General features: G+C 39.0%; 1 protein-coding gene across 1 annotated transcript in view; it reads left to right on the top strand.

The window, feature by feature from the left end:
- The window catches only part of PKHD1 (PKHD1 ciliary IPT domain containing fibrocystin/polyductin), a 253,965-nt gene that overhangs the window by 116,819 nt on the left and 117,093 nt on the right, over positions 1 to 20,053 (top strand). The window contains exons 41-46 of the mRNA XM_032185191.1: positions 1,734 to 1,867; positions 6,698 to 6,810; positions 8,044 to 8,143; positions 9,433 to 9,567; positions 12,880 to 13,015; positions 14,670 to 14,916. Coding sequence (XP_032041082.1) covers positions 1,734 to 1,867; positions 6,698 to 6,810; positions 8,044 to 8,143; positions 9,433 to 9,567; positions 12,880 to 13,015; positions 14,670 to 14,916 — 865 coding nt within the window. The remainder of the gene's footprint in view (positions 1 to 1,733; positions 1,868 to 6,697; positions 6,811 to 8,043; positions 8,144 to 9,432; positions 9,568 to 12,879; positions 13,016 to 14,669; positions 14,917 to 20,053) is intronic.

Below are 20,053 nucleotides of genomic sequence, written 5' to 3'. Positions count from 1 at the left end.
TCAGCAGCTCCAGAGGGTCTGATGGATGAATTTATATATCACTTTGTTGCCTGTGAAGGAATATTTATTATAGCTGGCTGTTTGCAGCTCCAGAATCCCTCAGTGATTTCATCTAAAACCCGTATTTTCAGGGGTTTTGCAAGACAGTCATAAAAAGTCGCTCTGGGCTTAGAATTAATTGACATACCAGGTCTCAGCTTGGAAGCCAAGATCCTTTTTGCCATCTCACAAACCCATATGGCTGTCAAAAGGACTGCTTTAGGACCCTGCTTATGCTCTGGTAGTGGCATTATTTGTAGTAAATATAACCTGGAAAGGAAATATTTCCTAAATGGATACTATTCCAAAAATGGAGAAAGGCTCAAAAAACTGTGAGGAAAGCTAAAAGTAATTACTCTTCTCTCCAAAACAAGAGCTCATATGTTTTGCTACAGTTTACATTTAGGGAATTAATGACTGGGGAAGGGATCTGTATCTGGGATAGTACCAGAGCAGGTATAGTCGAAGATAATTTCTTTTTGATAAAACAAAACTAAGTAGATTTTATTTGCTCCTGGTGTGGGCCAAACAGAGATGATTCACTTTGTATTCTGCTTTCACACCAACAGAGTAGGGGGACATGTGCTGATGTGTCATTTTTTGGAGTTGACCTGTGCATGGGTCTGTCCACTATTTGTCACTGGGTGGTACATTTCTTCATGGTGTAGTGTAAAAGGATATATATATATTGATATATGTTTATGTATATTTATGTATATGTATTTCTTCCCAATTCAGTACTGTTCTGGAGTACCCCATGTCTCTGAGTTGTGTGATCAATTGAGTGATTTTCCTTTCTCTTCTCATGTTTCACATTTAGGAATGGGGAACTTCCACTTTTATGCAGGGTTGTGACAGTTTTAGACTTTTTCTTATATATAAGTGGGGCAGTGTATGGAGATGTGGGAGATACAATTTTGCCTGTGTACCCATAGGTGGAATCACTTAGAAGCTCTTCATTTTTTTTTTTTTTTATTTTTTTTTCTTCTTTTCTCTCCCAGATGTAAAATGTGCTTTATGATAGTTCCTTTATTAATTTCTCCATAAACTTAGGGCAAAATATGTCTGCAGTTATATTCCTTTATAACTCTTCATACTGGGTTTTCTGCATATTGAATTGTGGAATTGTGGTCTCTGTTGACCTTTGCAGAATATGTATTGTAGTATTTTTTTGCCTGACTGTATTTGTTTGATTAGAGTGTAGGCTCTTTGTGGCTGAAACTATTTTTTATCATATTTACAGTGCTGGTCTAATCTTGGTCACATCATTGACACAAATCATGGATACAGTTCACACCAATGTCGGCAGTTGGACTAGATGATCTTTGAAGATCCCTTACAACTGAACAATTCTATTATATCTTTGCTGTGGCCTTCTGACCTTTCTGAAGCACACAGCCTTCCCCTTCCCATGCTATGCATCGCTGTGATCAACCATGGCAGTCTTTGACCATGTCACAGCCTTCTCTGTTAACACAGATTTCTAAGTGCTTTTCAGACAGTGACTTACCAAAGGACAGTCACACAAATCTAATTCCCAGGTCCACCATGCCAGCAAAGCAGGCACTGCAAAACCAAGAAAGTTCTGTGATGTGCACAGTAGAGTGTGTCCAGGTATATTTATATTTTTCCCTATTCATATCTTTCTTTATTATTAGTAATAATAATTATTTATTTGTTTGTTTATTTTTAAGGAGAAGGACTGGGAAAGGGGAACAGAATCAGAAACAACCTAGTGATTGGCCTTTCTGGAACAGATGGTTTATCCAACATTGAGACTCTGTCACCAGCAGGGATCTATGTCAGGGCTCCTTCCAACCACATTGAGGTAAGAAATTCAGGTATAAAACATAACATATGTTTTATACTTATAAATTTATCTTTATACTTATAAACTTTTATACTTTTAAACTTATCAGAAAAATAAGGAGCTTTACCTGGGAGATCACATACACAACATTTGCTTCTTGGCTGAGCTGTCAGACACTGTGCTTGTGATGGGATAAAAAAAAAAAAAGTGCACATTACAAAATAGATAATATTCATTAGCAAATTTATAGTTACTAAAAATTATGCTGCACTTGAATGCAGTACAATATTGCAGTGAGATTCTTCTTACTCAGTGATGCCTAGACAAAATGGAAAAGGAAAGTTCAGGCTCAGCTTCACTAGATTTTTTTCTCCTTCTGTCATTCTAAATTTTTTTGAAAATCTCAATTTTAATGGACTGATGATAAACACAATAAATTTAAGCAATATCAAATGTACGTCCATCTGGATTTATAGTTAGAGCTAATGCACAGTCTCAGATTTGCATTCCAGGGTGAGAAGGAGAATGCTTTCCCCTTCCCATGAAAATGACATTGATTTTAAAAGCAAGCAAGTTTCACTGTTCTAAAGAGTGACAAAACACTGAAAAATTAAAAAGCTTAATGACTCACAACTCTGCCTTCAAAAAGTTGAGCTCAGTGAACATCTTTTTGTTCGCTAATTCTGACATGCTTTATTTTAGTTCATACATAGATTTTTGTTCTTATTCAAGTCACTTACATCTCAAAATAGTCACTTTTAAGTGCTTTATGAAACAAATAAACAAAAAAAAAAAAACACCTACATGTCTTTCAGTGATTTCAAAACACTTTTCCTTCTCAACTATTTTAAGCCTGGAATTTCATTGTAACTGACCTTTCTACCACAGTTTCAGTTGTGACAAATGCACATTTTCATTAAAAAAAATAATTCTGACCTGTTCTATTGCTAACCCACAGAAACCAAAGCAATTACTAAGTGCCCGTGAAGACCCAATTGCCCCCTGGGCTTCTGTTTCAAGAGGAAAAAATTGCACCTAAATTTGAAGGTGAAAAAGAGAACAACACATTTCCTATGGTAGTCTGAAGCCAATAGTACTTAGGAAGAAGGAGAGGACTTTCCTGCACTTCCCTCAAGGGTGTATTTATCATTTTTAAGACTATCAAATATGGTTAAAAATACAACAACGAGGCAGAATCACATGAATTTCAGCTCCATTAAACACAGTTTTGTACTATCATGCACTGACTTACCCTGGAGCTGTCTGCTGGATTGCCAGTGGCTCAGCTTTTGCAAAGGGTTGCTGCAATTATCTCTATGGGTACGTGTGAACTGACTGTGGTGGGTTTTCAGAACATTTGCAGAGCTCTCTCAGTTCATGTGTCTTTGTAGATACGCCCAAAGCTGCATCTGTGGCTGTGCAGCCAAATATCAGGGTTAAGCCTGCTCTCCAAAGCTGTCTTACTCAAGGCAGAATAGCAGATGGCCCTTGAAGGGTTGCTGATATACCTCAGTGTCGGCAGTTTCTTGGAGTGGGCTATCTGAGGCACTGCAGCAGCGAGAGAGTTGGCTCTAAGGAAAATACAAAGAAGTTATCCAGCTAAAAAATTGTTATTAGGAGTACTTACTGTTCTACAATAAGTATTGTGTTCAGTAGAAGACATGGAAGGATGCGTATAGTAAGAGAAAAAGCTATACCTTTTTCCAATCAGAGCCCCCATATCCTGTGGACTTTTTCTTAGTATGATGTTAATCACTAAATCAAGGGATGCTGGTCCAGCACTAGGACCATGGTGTTACACAGTTAGGCACCTTTTATCTGGTAAAACAACTCACTAACTACTGCATACTGCTTTTTAGGTGGTTATAATCTTAACTGAACAGGGAGGTTCAAAGACTAATAATGGGCAAGATTCATTTTTCCACTGCCTAGCTTCCAAGCCATGACATAGAATAGAAATTTGCCCTCTAGATTTTAGTGTTATGTTTTTTTTTTATTTGATTGATTGGCTGTTTGTTTGTTTTCTCCAGATTTTCATCTTTCAATCATTGGTTTTAAATTTACAGGCTGCAGTCTTTAAAGCAAAGATTACAGCTAAGGTAGACAGAGCACTTTAGGTCCAGACCGTGTTACAGTTTCTGTACTTGATGGGTTAAACTTTTCACACTGAGTCCTGCAACAAGATTTTCATATCTGCTCAATTTACTTGGGAGCCTAAATTTGCATCGGTGACTGAAGAGCTTAAATTTCCTTGAAAATCAGTGGTCTCCTAAACGGTGTTGAAATTGGGACACAGCAGTCACTCAAACCTGAGCCTACAAAGACATTCAGAGACCCAATTCCCACAGGTTTCCATTTGACTTAAGCTCTTAAGTGCATTTGTGAATCAAGCTGTTAGATAAAATTTTATACAGTAGAAGTGCAAAATGGTTATGACAAAGTTAGCATTTTTTTTTTTTTAATAAAGTATGGAAGTCCTGGTTTAGTGACATAAGACAATTTCATTAGCAGGCTGGTTTCTTGTCTGGTATCTGCAAGTGGAACAGAAGATGCCTCTCTTTGCTACTGGCTGTTTTGTCACTGAAGTAAATGCCATGTGTCCCTCGTTCTATTCTTGTGTGCAGGCAAAAACCAACCAAACCAAACAACAACAAAAACACCAGAAAAATCAACAACTTCTCTCGTTTATCTTAGGCCCAGTATGTCTTAGGCTTTTTTTATAGTAACTTCCTATTCATAAACATTCAATGCCCTTAAATCTCAGCACCAGCATGCAGTGCTCTTACATAACAACATACAAATTAGGTTTTAAGAAATTCAGCCAGCAGGCTCTCTTTCCTTTCTTGCAATGATGTTGAAAACTGGGCAACAGTTTAACAAGAATGAGCAGGGTGGAGATCAACCCATGCTTCCATGTCAGAGGAGTGACTGATGGCCATGCTGTTGATAAGTGATTTTGTTCCCCAGCACCACCCAACTCAGCCATTCTCCACAATACCAAAGAGGTGAGGCTGCATCTGTTTGGCATTGTTTGTTTCCCACCATTTCATTCCTACTGAGATCTTTTCTAAAACCTTTTGCAAATTGTGTACATGTTGAAGTGAGCCCGCTGGGGATACTCCTTGCATCCTACCAGGCTCTGAAACTGGGGGAACAGTGCTGGACGTACTCTCCAGAGCTTTAATGTCATCTATAAGGTCAACACTTTGAGCCCCAGTCATTTAAAACAAATTCATGAAATATTTACATTTGCGGGGTTGTACAGTTAAGAGACACTTTAAACGTCAGCCACTTATTTTACTGACTTGCGATGCATACCTCCAGGTATTTGGCATGCTCGAGGAGGTAATTTCTCTCTGGAATTTTGGTTGCACGGACATTCATAATATACTGACTTCCACAAAGAATTGATTTCCACACAAAATTCCCTCCTTGCCTAAAACCCCTGCCCTCCAGCCACTAGCTGGCTGAATAAATATGCAGTTTTTCCTTATGAATCATCTGCAGAATGCATGATTGGAGTCACAAGTAAAAGATCCTGGAAATAATGTGACAGGACTGCAGAAGCATTTTGTTAAAGAAAAAGGTTCTCTGGCTGCACTTTTGGAAAAAAGCAGCAGCTTTACCAGGGGATGGAGAGAGCAGTGCTTTGGTTATTGATATCTCTCTGTTGCTTGACAGATGTCAGAGATCATGACTGCAGGGAACACGCTTGGAAGGGTCAGGAGAAAGTAATTGGAATATGCAGGCTTTCACCTCTGGGTCACCAGGTTCAGCTTTGATTTGGACCGTCAGGGACCAAAAAGCCATTAGTGTTTTAACACTGTCCGGTGACCTAGGAATGGTAGTCGCTGGATGTCAGTCCCGATCTTAGCAACCTCTTCTTATAGCTGCAAGAAAGCTCATCTTAGACTCCCTTTAGAGAACTAGGTACCTCCAGAGAGCAATTAATCTTATCTAAGTCTAGACAGGATGAATTGCCCTCTGGACATGCCTACACCTTACTTTTTTTCCTGGAAAGGGAGCCTAAGTTTAGCAGCCTGGACTTCAGCATCAAAATTTTACACATCTAAGACAGTTGAGGGGGATCATGGCCAGATGCATGCATGAAAGCATCCCTGTATAGACAACATCCAAATACAAGTCAGTTTGCCTACTGTCCAAAATAAGCAGGTAAGAGCAGGTATTTGCCCTGGAGTAGAAAATCTCCTAGACCACTGTAAAACCTCCAGCACAACCCACTTGCTACAGACTCTGCAAGAACTAAACTCCTAATTATAAGCCTTATGTTCACTTCATTTTTCTTTGCAAAGAAAGCAACTCTAGAATTTCTTCATTAAGAGGTTTTAATTCACAGTGAATTAATCTCCCCATGGCTAATCACTTAACCTGTAAAAAAGAATCAAACCCAAGTGTTTTATCACAGATCTGAATAAGTTTAATTGTTCAGACACTAACATAGCATGAAGATGTATTTCTTTGCTTTGTCTTTACTTTTCAGGGTGTCACTTTTTCAATGCCAATGTTTCTTTTTCCTGTATTGACATGAGAAATATGCAGACTGAGAAGTAAATCAGGGAAAAGTATAGTTTGCCGTCAATACCATTTTTCTGTTAGGAGTTCCTATTGCTAGGCCAGCCCTTGCTGTCTGGTTTGAGAACAGGTTTTTGTCAGCCTGGCCCAAGGACGGAGCAAGAACAGGATGAGAGCATAGATACAGAAACAAGGTACCAGCTTCTGTCAGCCTGACTTATCAGAATTTGCATTTTGCATTTTTCTTCTGAAACTTATGTTAATTTTCAGAAATCTGTGGTAATCTTTTTCACAACTGTATATGTTTCTCTGCAGGGTAACACTGTGTGTGCTGCTGGGTATGGGTATTTATTTCATCTGTCCCCTGAGGGACCATCCAAAATGCCTCTCCTATCCTTCAGTGAGAACGTCGCCCATTCCTGCACAAGGTACTTGGGGACCTTTGGTTGAAAAGACTTTCCTGCTGCGCATGGTACTGCAGTGGAGAGCAGAAAAAGCTTTTCCTCTCTTTTCAGGATTTTTTCTTCAATTTTGCATCTTTTAAAGGGCTTTCTTTCTTGTTAAGCAGAATTCTCAACAGCAGAGCAAAGTCAGTGATGGACAGCGATGTGGTTGGGGCTATTTTTCCAGGTCTGATTGTGAGTGGTTTCCTTAGTAGTTTCAATACAGTCCTTTTGTCTTCTTTAACAAGCCCAATTTGTTAACTCGCTGAGTTCTTCTGTGCTGATATAGTTTACAGTACTACATTTAACACATTTCCTCGTCAACCATTTAACAGCAAAGCACTGAAGCATGTACTCCTGTGTTGAATATAAAGCTCATTTTTAAGTATGCCAGGCATTTTGAGCAGAAGAGGACGGCATGCAAGAGAACAGATATTTAACATGTGTTACAGGCCAACATTAGAGATATGACACTGGCATTTCTTACCTCCAGATGCTTTATAGAATAGCAGCACGATTAATCCATGTTAAGAGTTTAGCCTCTGATTAAGTAGGTTGAAATGGAAAATAAGCACTTTGCAGTCTAACAGGCTAAAAGGTACTGTATGTATGCCCGATGTTACATGTAATTCTAGTTCTTGTAGTACCCAGCAACAACTATTCACTACAGCTTTTGCCTGTGCTTCCCTAAAACAGAAATCATGGTAAAGAATGTCATTGTGCTATAAATCAGTGGATGGAGTCACTTGTATTGGGGGAATCAGGCTAATAATCTGGATTTAAAATCTCTGAGAAGGTCAGACCAAGGACTGTATTCAGGAACACATACTTTTAGAGCGTACTCAAAGTTGTTTGAATCCAAGATTGAGAAAGGAATAATCCATACAGATTCACTTAGGACTCACCTGAAGCCAACACTGGTTGAAAGCATGATGGGAATGCGCTGCAGTAAGTGCCTGTCAGGGGTACAGCATGCTGGTTGTTCGCTCTGATGTGCCTTCTCCTAAATAGAAAACAAATATCGAGTAACATCTCCTTCATTATTAGATGCCTAAAATAAATACTGCTGTCCCCGAGGTTTTAGTCTTTGAATAAAGGGTAAAGTCTTGTGCAGAGAATTGTTATAAGATTTTAGATATCAATTGATAAGTAGGAAAATGTGGCCATGAACACATGCACTGTAAAGAAGCAGTGTCCTTTGCTTTCTTTCCTACACAGGCATGGATTGCTTGTGTACCCAGAATATTTGCCAGACAGCCCAAATGGCCCTGTTCAGTTCAACAGCTTCACAGCTTGGAGCAGCCAAGGTGGAGCCCAGGTATTTGTATCTTGACTGTCCTCTGTGGCGTTCAGGAAATGTTATTTGATCTCTAGATGTGTACCATATCTATAAAGACTTCCAGGCTGCAAATAGGCCACAATTGCTGTAAAACCTCTCATGCCTGTGTCTCCATGCCCCTCAGCTGGAGGTTTTGGTGATGAAGCCAGAAACACAATTTGTGAGCAATCCTTATGCTTCAGTGCAGAACAAAAATTATCATCATGGATAGCTGAAGTGGACTCTCTAACCATCTGATGTATGTCTGTCACTATAATACAGACAAAACAATCCTCCCAGTGTATCTGAGGTATTTGTAAAGATTGCAGTTGGTGAAAGATCTGCTGCCTTCATAGGGTTAATGGTTTGCATGGAAATTTTTCTATCCTTGTTAAAAATGTGCACTTTTTTGTTTGAATTTGTCTAGCTTCATTTCCAGCTATTGTAGATCACTATGACTTGATCTGATAAAAATAGGCAAACAAACAAACAAACAAAAAACCCCAACAAAACAAAAGTAACCACTGCCAAAAAAGAACTTTATTATCTGACATTTTATTTTCATACTGGTACTCAGAGTCTGTGACCCTTTTAAGCCCCTGTTTGATAAACTGAAGAGATTGTAGGTGTTTCTCTGTAAGGCATTTTTTCTAGTTTAACTCATCCTATGGCACTTCCTTTGAAGATGTTCAATTTTTAAGTGCATTAAAGTGGCATATTCTCTCTGGAAAAGGTTACTTGTATGAAAAGAAATACAACAAAAGGATGCTTCACAGTTTTTTTTTTTTTCCTGTGATTTTCTCCACCTAGCTTGTAATTTCTTTGTACATTACTGTCCCAGCATACATTAATGACCAAGTTTATTCTGCTTCTTTCCCTAAGCTAGCTCTAGGAACAGTCTTCTAGCAGTTAGGTGACTGTAAGCAATACCTCTGGTTATTTTCAAGGCATCTTTCCGCTATAAACATTAACACTACACTATTATTCTTTGAAGTCATGAAAATCCTGACATTTGGAGCAATTTTACCCTGTTTGTTACCAATTCTCTGATTTTATTTCATACAGTTTTTTTATATTTTAATATGAAAACAAATTGGCAGAATGTAAAAGTTTTTTGTATTATTAATTGAAAGCTAAAATAAGAAATTAAGGGGAGATTCTCAAATAATAAATATAAATTCAGTTGTTTTGCACTCTCACCCTCTCTACTATATTATAAGAAGAGCACAGTTATAAACCACAGTCTTTCAAAATTATTGGTTTTATTCCTTTATTATGTTTTTATATAGATTTTCAGGAGCAGCAACCTCATACTCCAGAGTTTCCGGATTTATGCTTGCACAGACTTTGGCATTGACATCGTTGAAAGCCTGGGAAACACATCTGTAGCTAATAGTTTTTTAATTGGACACATTGGGCAAAAGGTAAGCGCTGCAGGAACTAGCTCAGTGTCTCTTGAGTTGCACAACAACCCTTCAAACAGAAATTTAGAGAAACAAATAAGCAACCTGAAAGTCCATGCTCCGTGGCAATTTAGGTAAAGTTTGACTTTTGAATTTGTGCATAGGGAGAAAAAGAAATGGCTTCAGGATGAGTTTTGGGCACTGATCTATAAACTTAGTCCTCTAGCTGTCTTCTGCTGCTTGGAAAAATGATGCCTGCAGCAGCAGCACCTGCAAGGGACAATGATTTGGTGATGAAACAGAGAAACTTGCAGCATCAGTGCCTGCTGGAACCAGGGATTTTGTTGCTTCTGCTGGCAGCAGCAGAAGAGAAATAGCATTTGATCAGCTGGATCCTGCATCATTTTTCAGGCACTCCATTCATTACCAGCTGATGGTACAGAGCTGAATAAACATCAGCTGTTGAGAAACTAGAGTTTGCATTCTGCAGGAAAAATCAGCATTTTTTGTTCTAAGCCATTTTTCATCATGGTATGAAAGTTTCAAAGAGTTTTTAAACAAACTTGAAGCAAGGTCTTTGATTTTTCTGTTTGAATTTTGAAACATTGAAAGATTTTATATTATAATGTATATTCTTTTTTTTTATAAATATAAAATGACATTTAAAAGTCAAACCAAAATATGACTTGGGTTCAATTATGGAGGATTTTAGTAAGTTAAGTATTATTATTTTTTCCCTATTTTTCACAGAAACTATTTTTTAAAGAGAAATCACATTTTTTGTTTAAACAAGGTCTTCCTTGTTTATAATTCCTATAAATAATTTTCAGTAACATGCATGAACCATTTAACCATATAAAACTGAATTTAGTTTACTGATTTGAGAATGGAGAATGATGAGGGCAATAATAGGTTTGATTTCTTTTCTAGTTATCTGGTTTCCTCTGCTCTCTCATACCATCATCGGTTCACCTGGAACACATAGTGCTGCTTATTTACTTAAGAATGAAAAATGCCACCAAAAAATAACATTTTTATTTATGCAATAAATACGATCTTCTCTTATTTCTTTAGGCAGCTGAACAAAGTCCTTTGGGTGCTATGAGGTTGTTAACAGATTAGTAACATAGATTAATAACACAGATGATGAAGGAATTTTAGTTACAACTGGCCACAGATGCTTGTTTGCAATTTTGAGGTCCCCTTTCCCCTGCTTGGGTTTCTGTTGCTGTTCATAAAATTAATTTGCTCTCTGACCAGCAGAAAAAGAGTTTTAAATGACTTTTCCTCAGAAGCTTACAGAAAGAAATCTCTGCAGTGAGCCTATTGAAAGCATCCTGTCCTACAGTGCTTCCCTGAGGGCCTCCCTGAAAGCCTCTCCTGTCCTCCCTGTCCTACAGGGGCCCAATGACACAATGACTTTCTCTCATACACAAATGTGTGTGTTTTTGCTTTGCAGGATACATGGAAGGACTCTGATGCTGTACTTGTTAAGAGATTTAGAGGCACTCAGCTGTGCCTTGTTTCTTGCTGCACCCCAGGGGGGTGATTATCTTTGATTATCTCTTGATAAGAGCCTCCTTGTCATAATTTACATCTTAATTTATGTAATTCTCCCTTTAATAATGATGTCTCTTTAATATCAATTAAAACTTTGTGACATTAATTTAATGGGAACATTGGATTTTTCTCTCTGCTAGCCCTTCCAGTTTTTCAAAGAGGTGCTTTAAACCAAGATTGTTTTCCAGAAATATCAGGACATATCAAAACCGGAGCTTTGATCAATTAACATATTAGTGGCAGAGCCGGATCCAGGGCCTGTAAAATCACAGAATCACAGAATTTCTAGGTTGGAAGAGACCTCAAGGTCATCGAGTCCAACCTCCAACCTAACGCTAACAGCCCTCCACTAAACCATATCCCTAAGCTCTACATCTAAGCGTCTTTTGAAGACTTCCAGGGATGGTGACTCCACCACTTCCCTGGGCAGCCTGTTCCAGTGCCTCACAACCCTTTCAGTGAAGAAGTTCTTCCTAACATCTAACCTAAAACTCCCCTGGCTCAACTTAAGCCCATTCCCCCTCGTCCTGTCACCAGGCACATGGGAGAACAGGCAAGGGGTTACCTTCATGGACATTCAGTCAGCTCCTCCCTTGCTTTATAAAGCAACTTAATGCCTCTGTGAAGCCATTTGTAGAGCCATTTGTGAAAAACTAGAAGGTCTGAGACAGGTGACACACACTAGGGGAGGAATTACCATCTCACACTCTTCTTCTACTTACTGATCATTAAAAGTGATAGAAATGGGGCTGGGGTGGAAGAATAGGCAAGTGTAAGCAAAAAAAAAGCATAGAGTTCTGAATAATTTATTACCAGCAGCTAGGGTTTTTCTACCTAGCAGTGACTTGGAATAAGATGACCCAAGGACCAGGACCATCATCCCAGGTGTTTTTGCCTTGAAGTAAGAGAGGTGATGGAGACACTGCTTCTTAATGAGATTAAAAATAGTACCACTCCTTTGAAGTGACAAACTATTTCTAAAAGTCCATTTCATTCCAAATTTTCACACAGGGCTGATTTCTCCCTTGATATTCTGCTACAGCCTTTGGGATCTGTTCTGCAAAACTGTTTATTGGCCTCAGAAACAGCATCACATGTTCCTACCAGCTCTTTATCCTCTAGGCTACCCACTGGCATAAAGTACTTCCTTCTTCCCAGCCTGTCTCCAAGATAAATGGGCAGTGATATGCACTTATCCTCTCCGTCATGGCCTCCAATCACCGTTAAATCTAGTTTTATTTTTGTGTTTCTCATTGTTTGTGTGTTTTGGTCTTCTTTTTCACATGTCCAGCTTAAATTCTTCCCACAGATCCCCAGTCATGCAAAAATATTTTGAATCTCAGCTGTCAGGCTCTTCTTGGAACCTAAAATAGGATAATTGGCTTTATAAAGTATGGAAATTTCCTGCCTGATGGACAAGACAAAGTAAAGTAAAAAGGGATGTAAATGAATCTGCTTGCTGTGCCTTCCAGGTGGATTTTTTCTTCACAGGGAATGTGCAGTTCTATCTCCCTTCAGATGTCTAACCTTACCTAGTATGCAGAAGGCAGGACTGAAAGGAACACTATTGCGTAATGTAAATAGCAAATTAAACAGATGTTACTTGCCACAAGTTGCAAGGCAAATGGTTATAAGTGTCCTTCAAATAGCTCCAGAACCAGGGGATCAAGTGCAGTCACCTCTTTTTCTCCCAGCTACTGCATCATGGACTCCTAAGACCTGGAGATTCATGTGTTGATTTGTTTCTCAGTTCTCTTTGTTTCTTCTTTTCAGGGTGGAACCTGCATGTCTGCAGGACTGAAAACTCCCAAAAGATACCAACTATTCATCTCCAACACAGCTTTCAGGAACTTTGATATAGACACTTGCACAGCAATCATGACCTGTTCTGGCTGTTACCAAGGGCAGGGTGAGTACAATCTACACTTATTTAGCAGTGTTTGAACAGTCCTTGGCTGCATCCATTTTGGATTCATATTTTTAGAAGGTCTTAGCTTCATCAGACAATCACTAATAGAGATTTCATCAGAATCCTGGAAAATGTTTTATGCAATGATGAAGAGGACTGTCCCCAGTTTTGCTTTAGTTATCTTATTACTATGTTTGCTATAGACAAGTTATCCAGAGTTAGGTTTTGAGTTATTTGCATATACGTTTTACTGATATTTCAGTGCAGTATGTAGTTTTCAAACATGTCATTCTCTTTGCATCACTTTCCCACCTGGGATGCCAAGATAACAGCTCTTACCTGTTTGCAGGGTGATGGAGCATAGGAGGGTGATATGGAGCTGCAAGATAGATACTGTGCTTGTTGTGCAGCTCAGATGAAGTGAGAAAATTCCTGAGCCAGGATTGTAGTGATATGCACAACAATTCACAATAATACTTAGATTTTTTTTAGTGTGTGCACTTTGCTGACATTGTTGTCGGGCTGAACAAGACCCTTCAGCTGTTCTGATCTGCTCATGGTCAGGTTGTAAGTTCTTCAGCATTTAGTCAGAGCCACATATTGTACATGTCTTTGAGAAAAAGGTGGCCTTATTTTTGCACTGATTTTATTTTCTCAGTGGGACTTTGGAATATTTTTTTAATATTTTGACTTGTTGCTTCTTCATTTTGGGACGTAACATTTCAAGAGCAATGATTTGTCTAATAACTATGGTGCATCCACACACAATTTTACCAAGCTACAACCTCAGGCCAGCCTAAACCTTCAGTGAATTTGCCTAAGATAATATATGTAAACTAAGCATCCTTTTGAGCTTTGAAGAAGTACCCAAAGGCTCTTTGAAGAACATTCCAACTGCAATTACCTCTTAAACATATTTATATATAAACTTATACTGCCCTACAATAACATAACAGAGAAAAAGACTTCAGGAGGTGAGTGAGATCAAAGGACAAGAGGAATAGTAAAATCTGACTCAGAGAGGCTACAACTGACAATATGATAGGCAAATAGTAACCAAATTTGACACATGAACACTCATGCCAAAGCTGACATGTTAAGGTACATGGGGCAATAATTTTTGGACACTCCTGAAATTATTAATGTGTTCAAAAACTTTCTGTGCTTTAGCCCACATGAATATTCCTCCTTGCTGTATCTGTCAGTGTTACAGTAGTGAAAACATACTCCAGCCACACTTATTAGCCAAGGCTTTATCCTGCCAGGTGCTGAACATATGCACACACAGATAAGCAGCCCTTACCTTATAAACAGGGCAGAAAATATCTATAAGTATTCCTGTTTTGGGGATGATAACTTTTGACAATGGTATTTATGAGTTTTGGAAAAACTCAAGAGATACTGGAAGAGCAGAACCTGGATCAGAGGAGCCTGTAACAAGTCCTGTCACAGCAGGAAGCTGGACAGGTGGGACCTGGCCAGAACATACTTTTTTTATTTCTTTATTTTTTTTCTGAATTCCCCTCTGCCATTGACTTAGCAAACACTCTTCCAAAGTGATAGTGAAGTGAAGCTAATCTCTTTTTCTCCAGAGAAGCCTTCAGACCTTGAAGAGGTTTGTCTTTGTTTCTGAACTTCTGCTTGTTCCCCCCAGGTGGGTTTACAGTGAGAGCTGAGCATCTGACCTTCACCAACTCACCTTTCCAAGTGTCCTTCCCCTTTCCTCACTCTGCCATCCTTGAAGATCTTGATGGATCTGTCACTGGACAAGAAGGAAGTCGTCTCCTCCCTTCTACAGACATCCTTGGGGCTTCATGCACAGCCAGTGCCAATTTCAGTCAAGCTTCTGGTGGCAGCGTTTGTGGCAGGGACCTTGTTTTTCACCGTATGTCTCTTCATTTGTAAGTAACCATTTGTCTTTTGAAAGAAATCACTTGCTATGTTTTATATTGAGAGAGATGCTGTTTCTAAACTCAATCCCAAGACTCTTTGCTGGGCCGTAAATGAGGTCAGGATAACATCCTGAGCACTGGCATATAACAGTTCGTGCTGTTGTACACATGATCTCTGGCACCATTTTTGGTGTGACTTCTTGTTCTTGCCCAGACAATTCCCAGGCACAATTTGAGTGACAACACAGGGAGCATTCCTAAGTGGCAATTTGGATGTAGTCATCACAGTTTAGATGAGGGAACTTAGCTGTATGGACAGCTACAAAAATTATAAATACAACTTGGCCTCTAGGCCAGAGGACAGTCTTTGGTTTATTTTGTTTACTAACTTGGACATGGCCTGTCCAAACCTGATTTTCTTCTGAGGTTCTCGGCAAGCTTGTTATCTTTGTTACCCCGGTTTTCTATCTATAGTCTTGATCCTGTCTGGAGACAGTTCTGGCAGTGTTAAGTTGACTTTTGAATGGTGATTGTGGTATATCTCTATTTTGTCCCTCTTCAAATTACCAGAGGGATATAAATGGGCTTTTGTAGTACTGAGAATCCAGCTCAAGGTGGACACTGACACATTAATGTTCAAAGTGAGATTGATGACCAAGCCTTAGCCACAGTCAGGTTTAGTGGGTGAATTGGGAACTTTGCCAAGATTTTCTGACTGCTGAAATATAAAGTAGACATAGATCATGAGAACACCTCCACTGTTGATAAAATGTAGAAAAAAGTTTGAATTTAATTATATTTTAAGTCATGCTCTGAGAGTGTTTCCTTTTATACTCATTGTGAGAGATTTTCCTAACAGTTCCCAAAGGATAGGAGGTCACAAATAGGTTAGTTTTTCATGTCTTCAGCAGAATATTTCTGGCATCTAATTTCATTTCTTTGTAAGTTCCATAAGCATTTTATTATTTCATGGGCCCAGCTGTCATGCAATGAACAGACATATTGTACAGAGGATATAATAACTTCACGACGTATTTAATTAAAAGAAAACTTTCTGGTAGATAATTTTCTGCCATTCTGTTGTAGCCATGTCTCTTATCACAGAATCATAGAATGGTTTGGGTTGGAAGGGACCTCAAAGATCACCCAGTTCCTACCCCCTGCCATGGGCAAGAATGCCACCCACTCAGGTTGCCTAGGGCCTCATCCATTCTTGATCTGAACACCTCTGGGGATGGGACATCCACAAGTTCTCTGTGCTGTTCCTTGCTTTCTGTGAGGTACATGTAGTCAGTTCAGATCATCAAACCTGTTTCAGTCTATGTGATTATGGCTCACTATCAATATTATGGAATCAAACAATGGTTCAAGGGAGATATGAAACTCAAAAGTAAGCTTTTATTACTGTGGGAGGCAGGGCTTTCTTGACAACTAGTTAATTGCTCTTCTGAATTAGTTAAGATACCAGTTTCCACTTGATTACAATGGGCACTTGTGATAATACTACTGTTTATAGACTGAAATGGAGAAAAACAAAACAACAGCAACATTTCTTTGTCTTAAATGGTGGAGGAAGCCAAAGCATAAATGAACGAATCACTTTGTAGATGAAAGCAACTGCAGTAAAATTGTGATATAGCTCTAAGCTTATTCAGCACTCAAATATTACGGGAATGATTTGGCAGGTGAGCCAAAAATTCAATATGAGTGAATTCAAATTGAGTTAAGACATAAAAACTTAGATATTTTATTGAAGAGCATGTGTAGTCACCATGTGGATATTGACAATGTGTCCTACTATGGCTGATGGAAACCTGGGTCCTTGATTTGGTTGCCCATGCAAAGGTGTCTGGTGACATTTAAAATTGATCATAATGACTCACTTTGTCACTCTAGTAGCAGAAGATCAAGGCTCTCTCACAGGTGCTGTATCAGATCTGCCATCTCACTCTGATATTTTGGATTCCTAGAGACATTTTAAAAAACACCAGATGCCTGTTTCTCTGGTCCCTCTCTTTGGAGCCAGTCAGCTGAATTGCTATTTGGGCTTCTCTTGACTGTACTTACTATGATGTTAGTGACTGTAATGGGTATTTAGTTACCCAAAGCACATATAAACATCTATAGACACTTAGGTGCCTTAATCCTAAATTGAATGCCAAGATTTTCCTCTACCTGCCTTCTACACTGGTTTTGGGGGAAATAAGACATGCAGACATAAGACACAAGAAATAAGGCATAAGGCATACACAGAGAGTGTTCTTGCATGTATATATGTATATGTGTATATATATATATATATATATATATGTAAATGCAGTGTGTCTCTCTTTTTTACTTAGTTTTGAATCCATTCCCAGTTTCATATATATATATTTTTTTATTATTATTATTAAAGGATCATAATGGACCCCGGCACAGTTTTGGCCCATGACAGCTATGCCACTCCCACATAATTTAACCTGACCCAGGGACCATTTCCAGTAGGGCAATTTGTATCTGTCTGTGTTTTTTGGAGGCTGCAGGAGTTATATTGTATGAATATATTGTACGGCTAGGCCATACCATGTGGCCTCAAGGCTGAAGGATAGGTCACAGCACCAGTTAGCTTACCCATAGAGGTGTAGCTGCAGGTTTGTGTCTGACTGCTTACATACCCTATGAATGGATGAGACAGTTTTGTTGGAGAAGATCTGTATGGATAAAACCACGCCTTATGATGTAAGCTACGTGTCTGCTTTGCTGGTATCTCTTTGCACTGCCATGCCTACTGTAAGTTTGCAACAGAATATTACTTTTAACCTTTTTTTTTTTTTTCTTTTTTTTCTTTTTCTGGAGACATAAAAATTGTTCTGGAGAGTTCAGCCTCCTACTTGTATCATCTTATATCCCACCTTTGTAATAATCCAGTCCTGAAGTCCAGCTCTTTCCCACTGGCTCCTGAGTACCATCCCAGCACACTTCTGTTGCTTCACTTGCCTCCCCAAGCTGGATTTGCTCTTGCCTTTAAGCAGCTGGCAGTTAAAGGGATCCAGTGGAGAAATACTGCTCAGCCAAGTACTTTCACCATTTCTGTTATATTGGAAGAACTCCTGGCATAAAAAGAAAAGGGGAGAAAAAAGGATTTTAATAATCTGAGTACCACTCCATGCTCATCTTCCCTTCCCAGTGCTCCACTCAACATTTCACTTTCTTTTCAAAGTATGAGTTTGAATCATTTGCCATTTTTTGCTGTTTCAGGTTTGTAGTACACATGCAGCAATGTTGAAGTGCTCTGTCAAAGCTCTGTTATTAATTCATTTCTATCTTACAACTCATGTTTTAGAAGAAATATTTTTTTCCTTTGCAAATAGGGAAAAAAAAATATCATGTGTTCCTTTGAAGTGGGAAACTATATGACTTTCAGCTACCTGCAGGTTTTGGATGTGCTTATTTGTTTCAACTAGTGAAAACAAAAGGCTGCACTAAATTAAGAGTTTGGAATTGTTCTGATTTAACAACGTGTACTGATTAGATGGCAAAATACTACTATGCTAGTTGTCTTTCTTGATCACTTCAGCATGAGGTCTTATGCAATCTAGTTCCTTTTCTAGCCACTTTTTAACCTTGATTATATGGACTGGAGATCTTTGTTCAATAGTGTGTGGTTGGTGTAGTTTCTCACCACACTTAGTATAGATATGAGTACTTTTGGGCACTGCCACGATATCTAATAATATTTTATGACAGGTAATGTCTTCAATACACATCATTCCTCCTTGCATCAAAAGGGGTGTAAGAAGAACAAGTACAAATAGGAGTTCATCTGCACCATTGTGGTTTGAACCCTGGTCTAAACTTTGTCTTCCGTGTAAATTGCTGAATTAGATAGTCATAGAATCACTAAGGTTGGAAAAGACCTCCAAGATCATCTAGTCCAACCGTCCCCCTACCACCATGGTATGATATGATCATATAAGTGACTGAAGTGCCCAATCCCCTTGATATGATTTATATCAATCTCTTATTTCCAGCAAGTCCCCTTCCTTTCCTTTCTTATTCACCTACATGAGCTGGAAGTCAATTTGTGTCAAAGATACTTGGCAGCCCCAGTAGCCAGCTGTTAGCCTGCCCTCTTGAGGACTATGTACTCACAAGAGTAACCTGAGAGACTGAAAACATCTTCTCTGTGCTGCTTCCAGATCCTCTCTCATGAGTAGCTCCTACCAGCCAAATCACTGTCATGTTAAGTTGAAAGACTGTCAGCAGGCAGCCAAGCAGAGCAGGCAACAGCTGGTGTTCAAAGCAGTGAGTCCAGGAGGCTTCGGTCACAGAGAGAACTCTCCAGAATGGACCTGGTGGAGAAACAGGGTGGGAAGCAAAAGGAGCTGGAGGGGATGAAGGATGCAAGTCAATTAATAAAATATCCACAGCATGACATGAGGATGAGGGGGTGGGGAAGAAAAGGAAAGGGTGAATTTTGTCCAGATGTATTTGAAGAGTGTTCACAATAAAAAATGAATAGTTTGGGATTAATACAACAAAACGTGACTAGGAGCAATTGGCAGAGGTTGAGCAGACAGAATAAGAAAGATAGGCTGGGTGACAGGAAGAATTTCCTAGCAATACAGTCTCTTGGATTCATCTAACATCAGTAAAAAGATTAAAGTATTGTTTAGGTACTGATGCTTGGGTTTCTTCAGTTTCTGATAAGCAAAGAATTGCTGTGGAAATAAAACCCTTCAGTGGTGCTCTACCAGCTCTGGAGCACATGACCTGTCAAATCTGCAACTTGCTAGTTCCTCATTGTACTTACAATTTGTGCTAAGTCCCTGCTGTCGGGAGGATGGGGGACAATCAAAACCAGGGGTGAAAAATGATATGCAAGCCTCAAGTCCAAGCTTTAAACACTGAAGCCACATTTGCTGATCATCAGACTGAAGTGTTAGCACAAGAGCATCCTCACTTTGATATGAAGTCATACTGTACAAGGAGAAGATTTCTGGCAATAACAATAAAACCATTTCATCTCTTGTGCTCAGTAGCTCTCTTGCTCTAGGGTAATGCAGTCTCTGTGCTCCTGAATGAATAGTGTGAGGTGCTTGGCACGGTGTTTTTTTTTTTTTTTTTTGCATCCCCCAAAGACTGGACTCCAGATCCAAAAATC

The sequence above is a fragment of the Aythya fuligula genome, chromosome 3 (genome assembly GCF_009819795.1).
Source record: "Aythya fuligula isolate bAytFul2 chromosome 3, bAytFul2.pri, whole genome shotgun sequence".
Lineage (NCBI taxonomy): Eukaryota > Metazoa > Chordata > Aves > Anseriformes > Anatidae > Aythya > Aythya fuligula.
The sequence above is the reverse complement of the archived record's forward strand: the minus strand, read 5'-3'. Positions and strand labels throughout refer to the sequence as shown.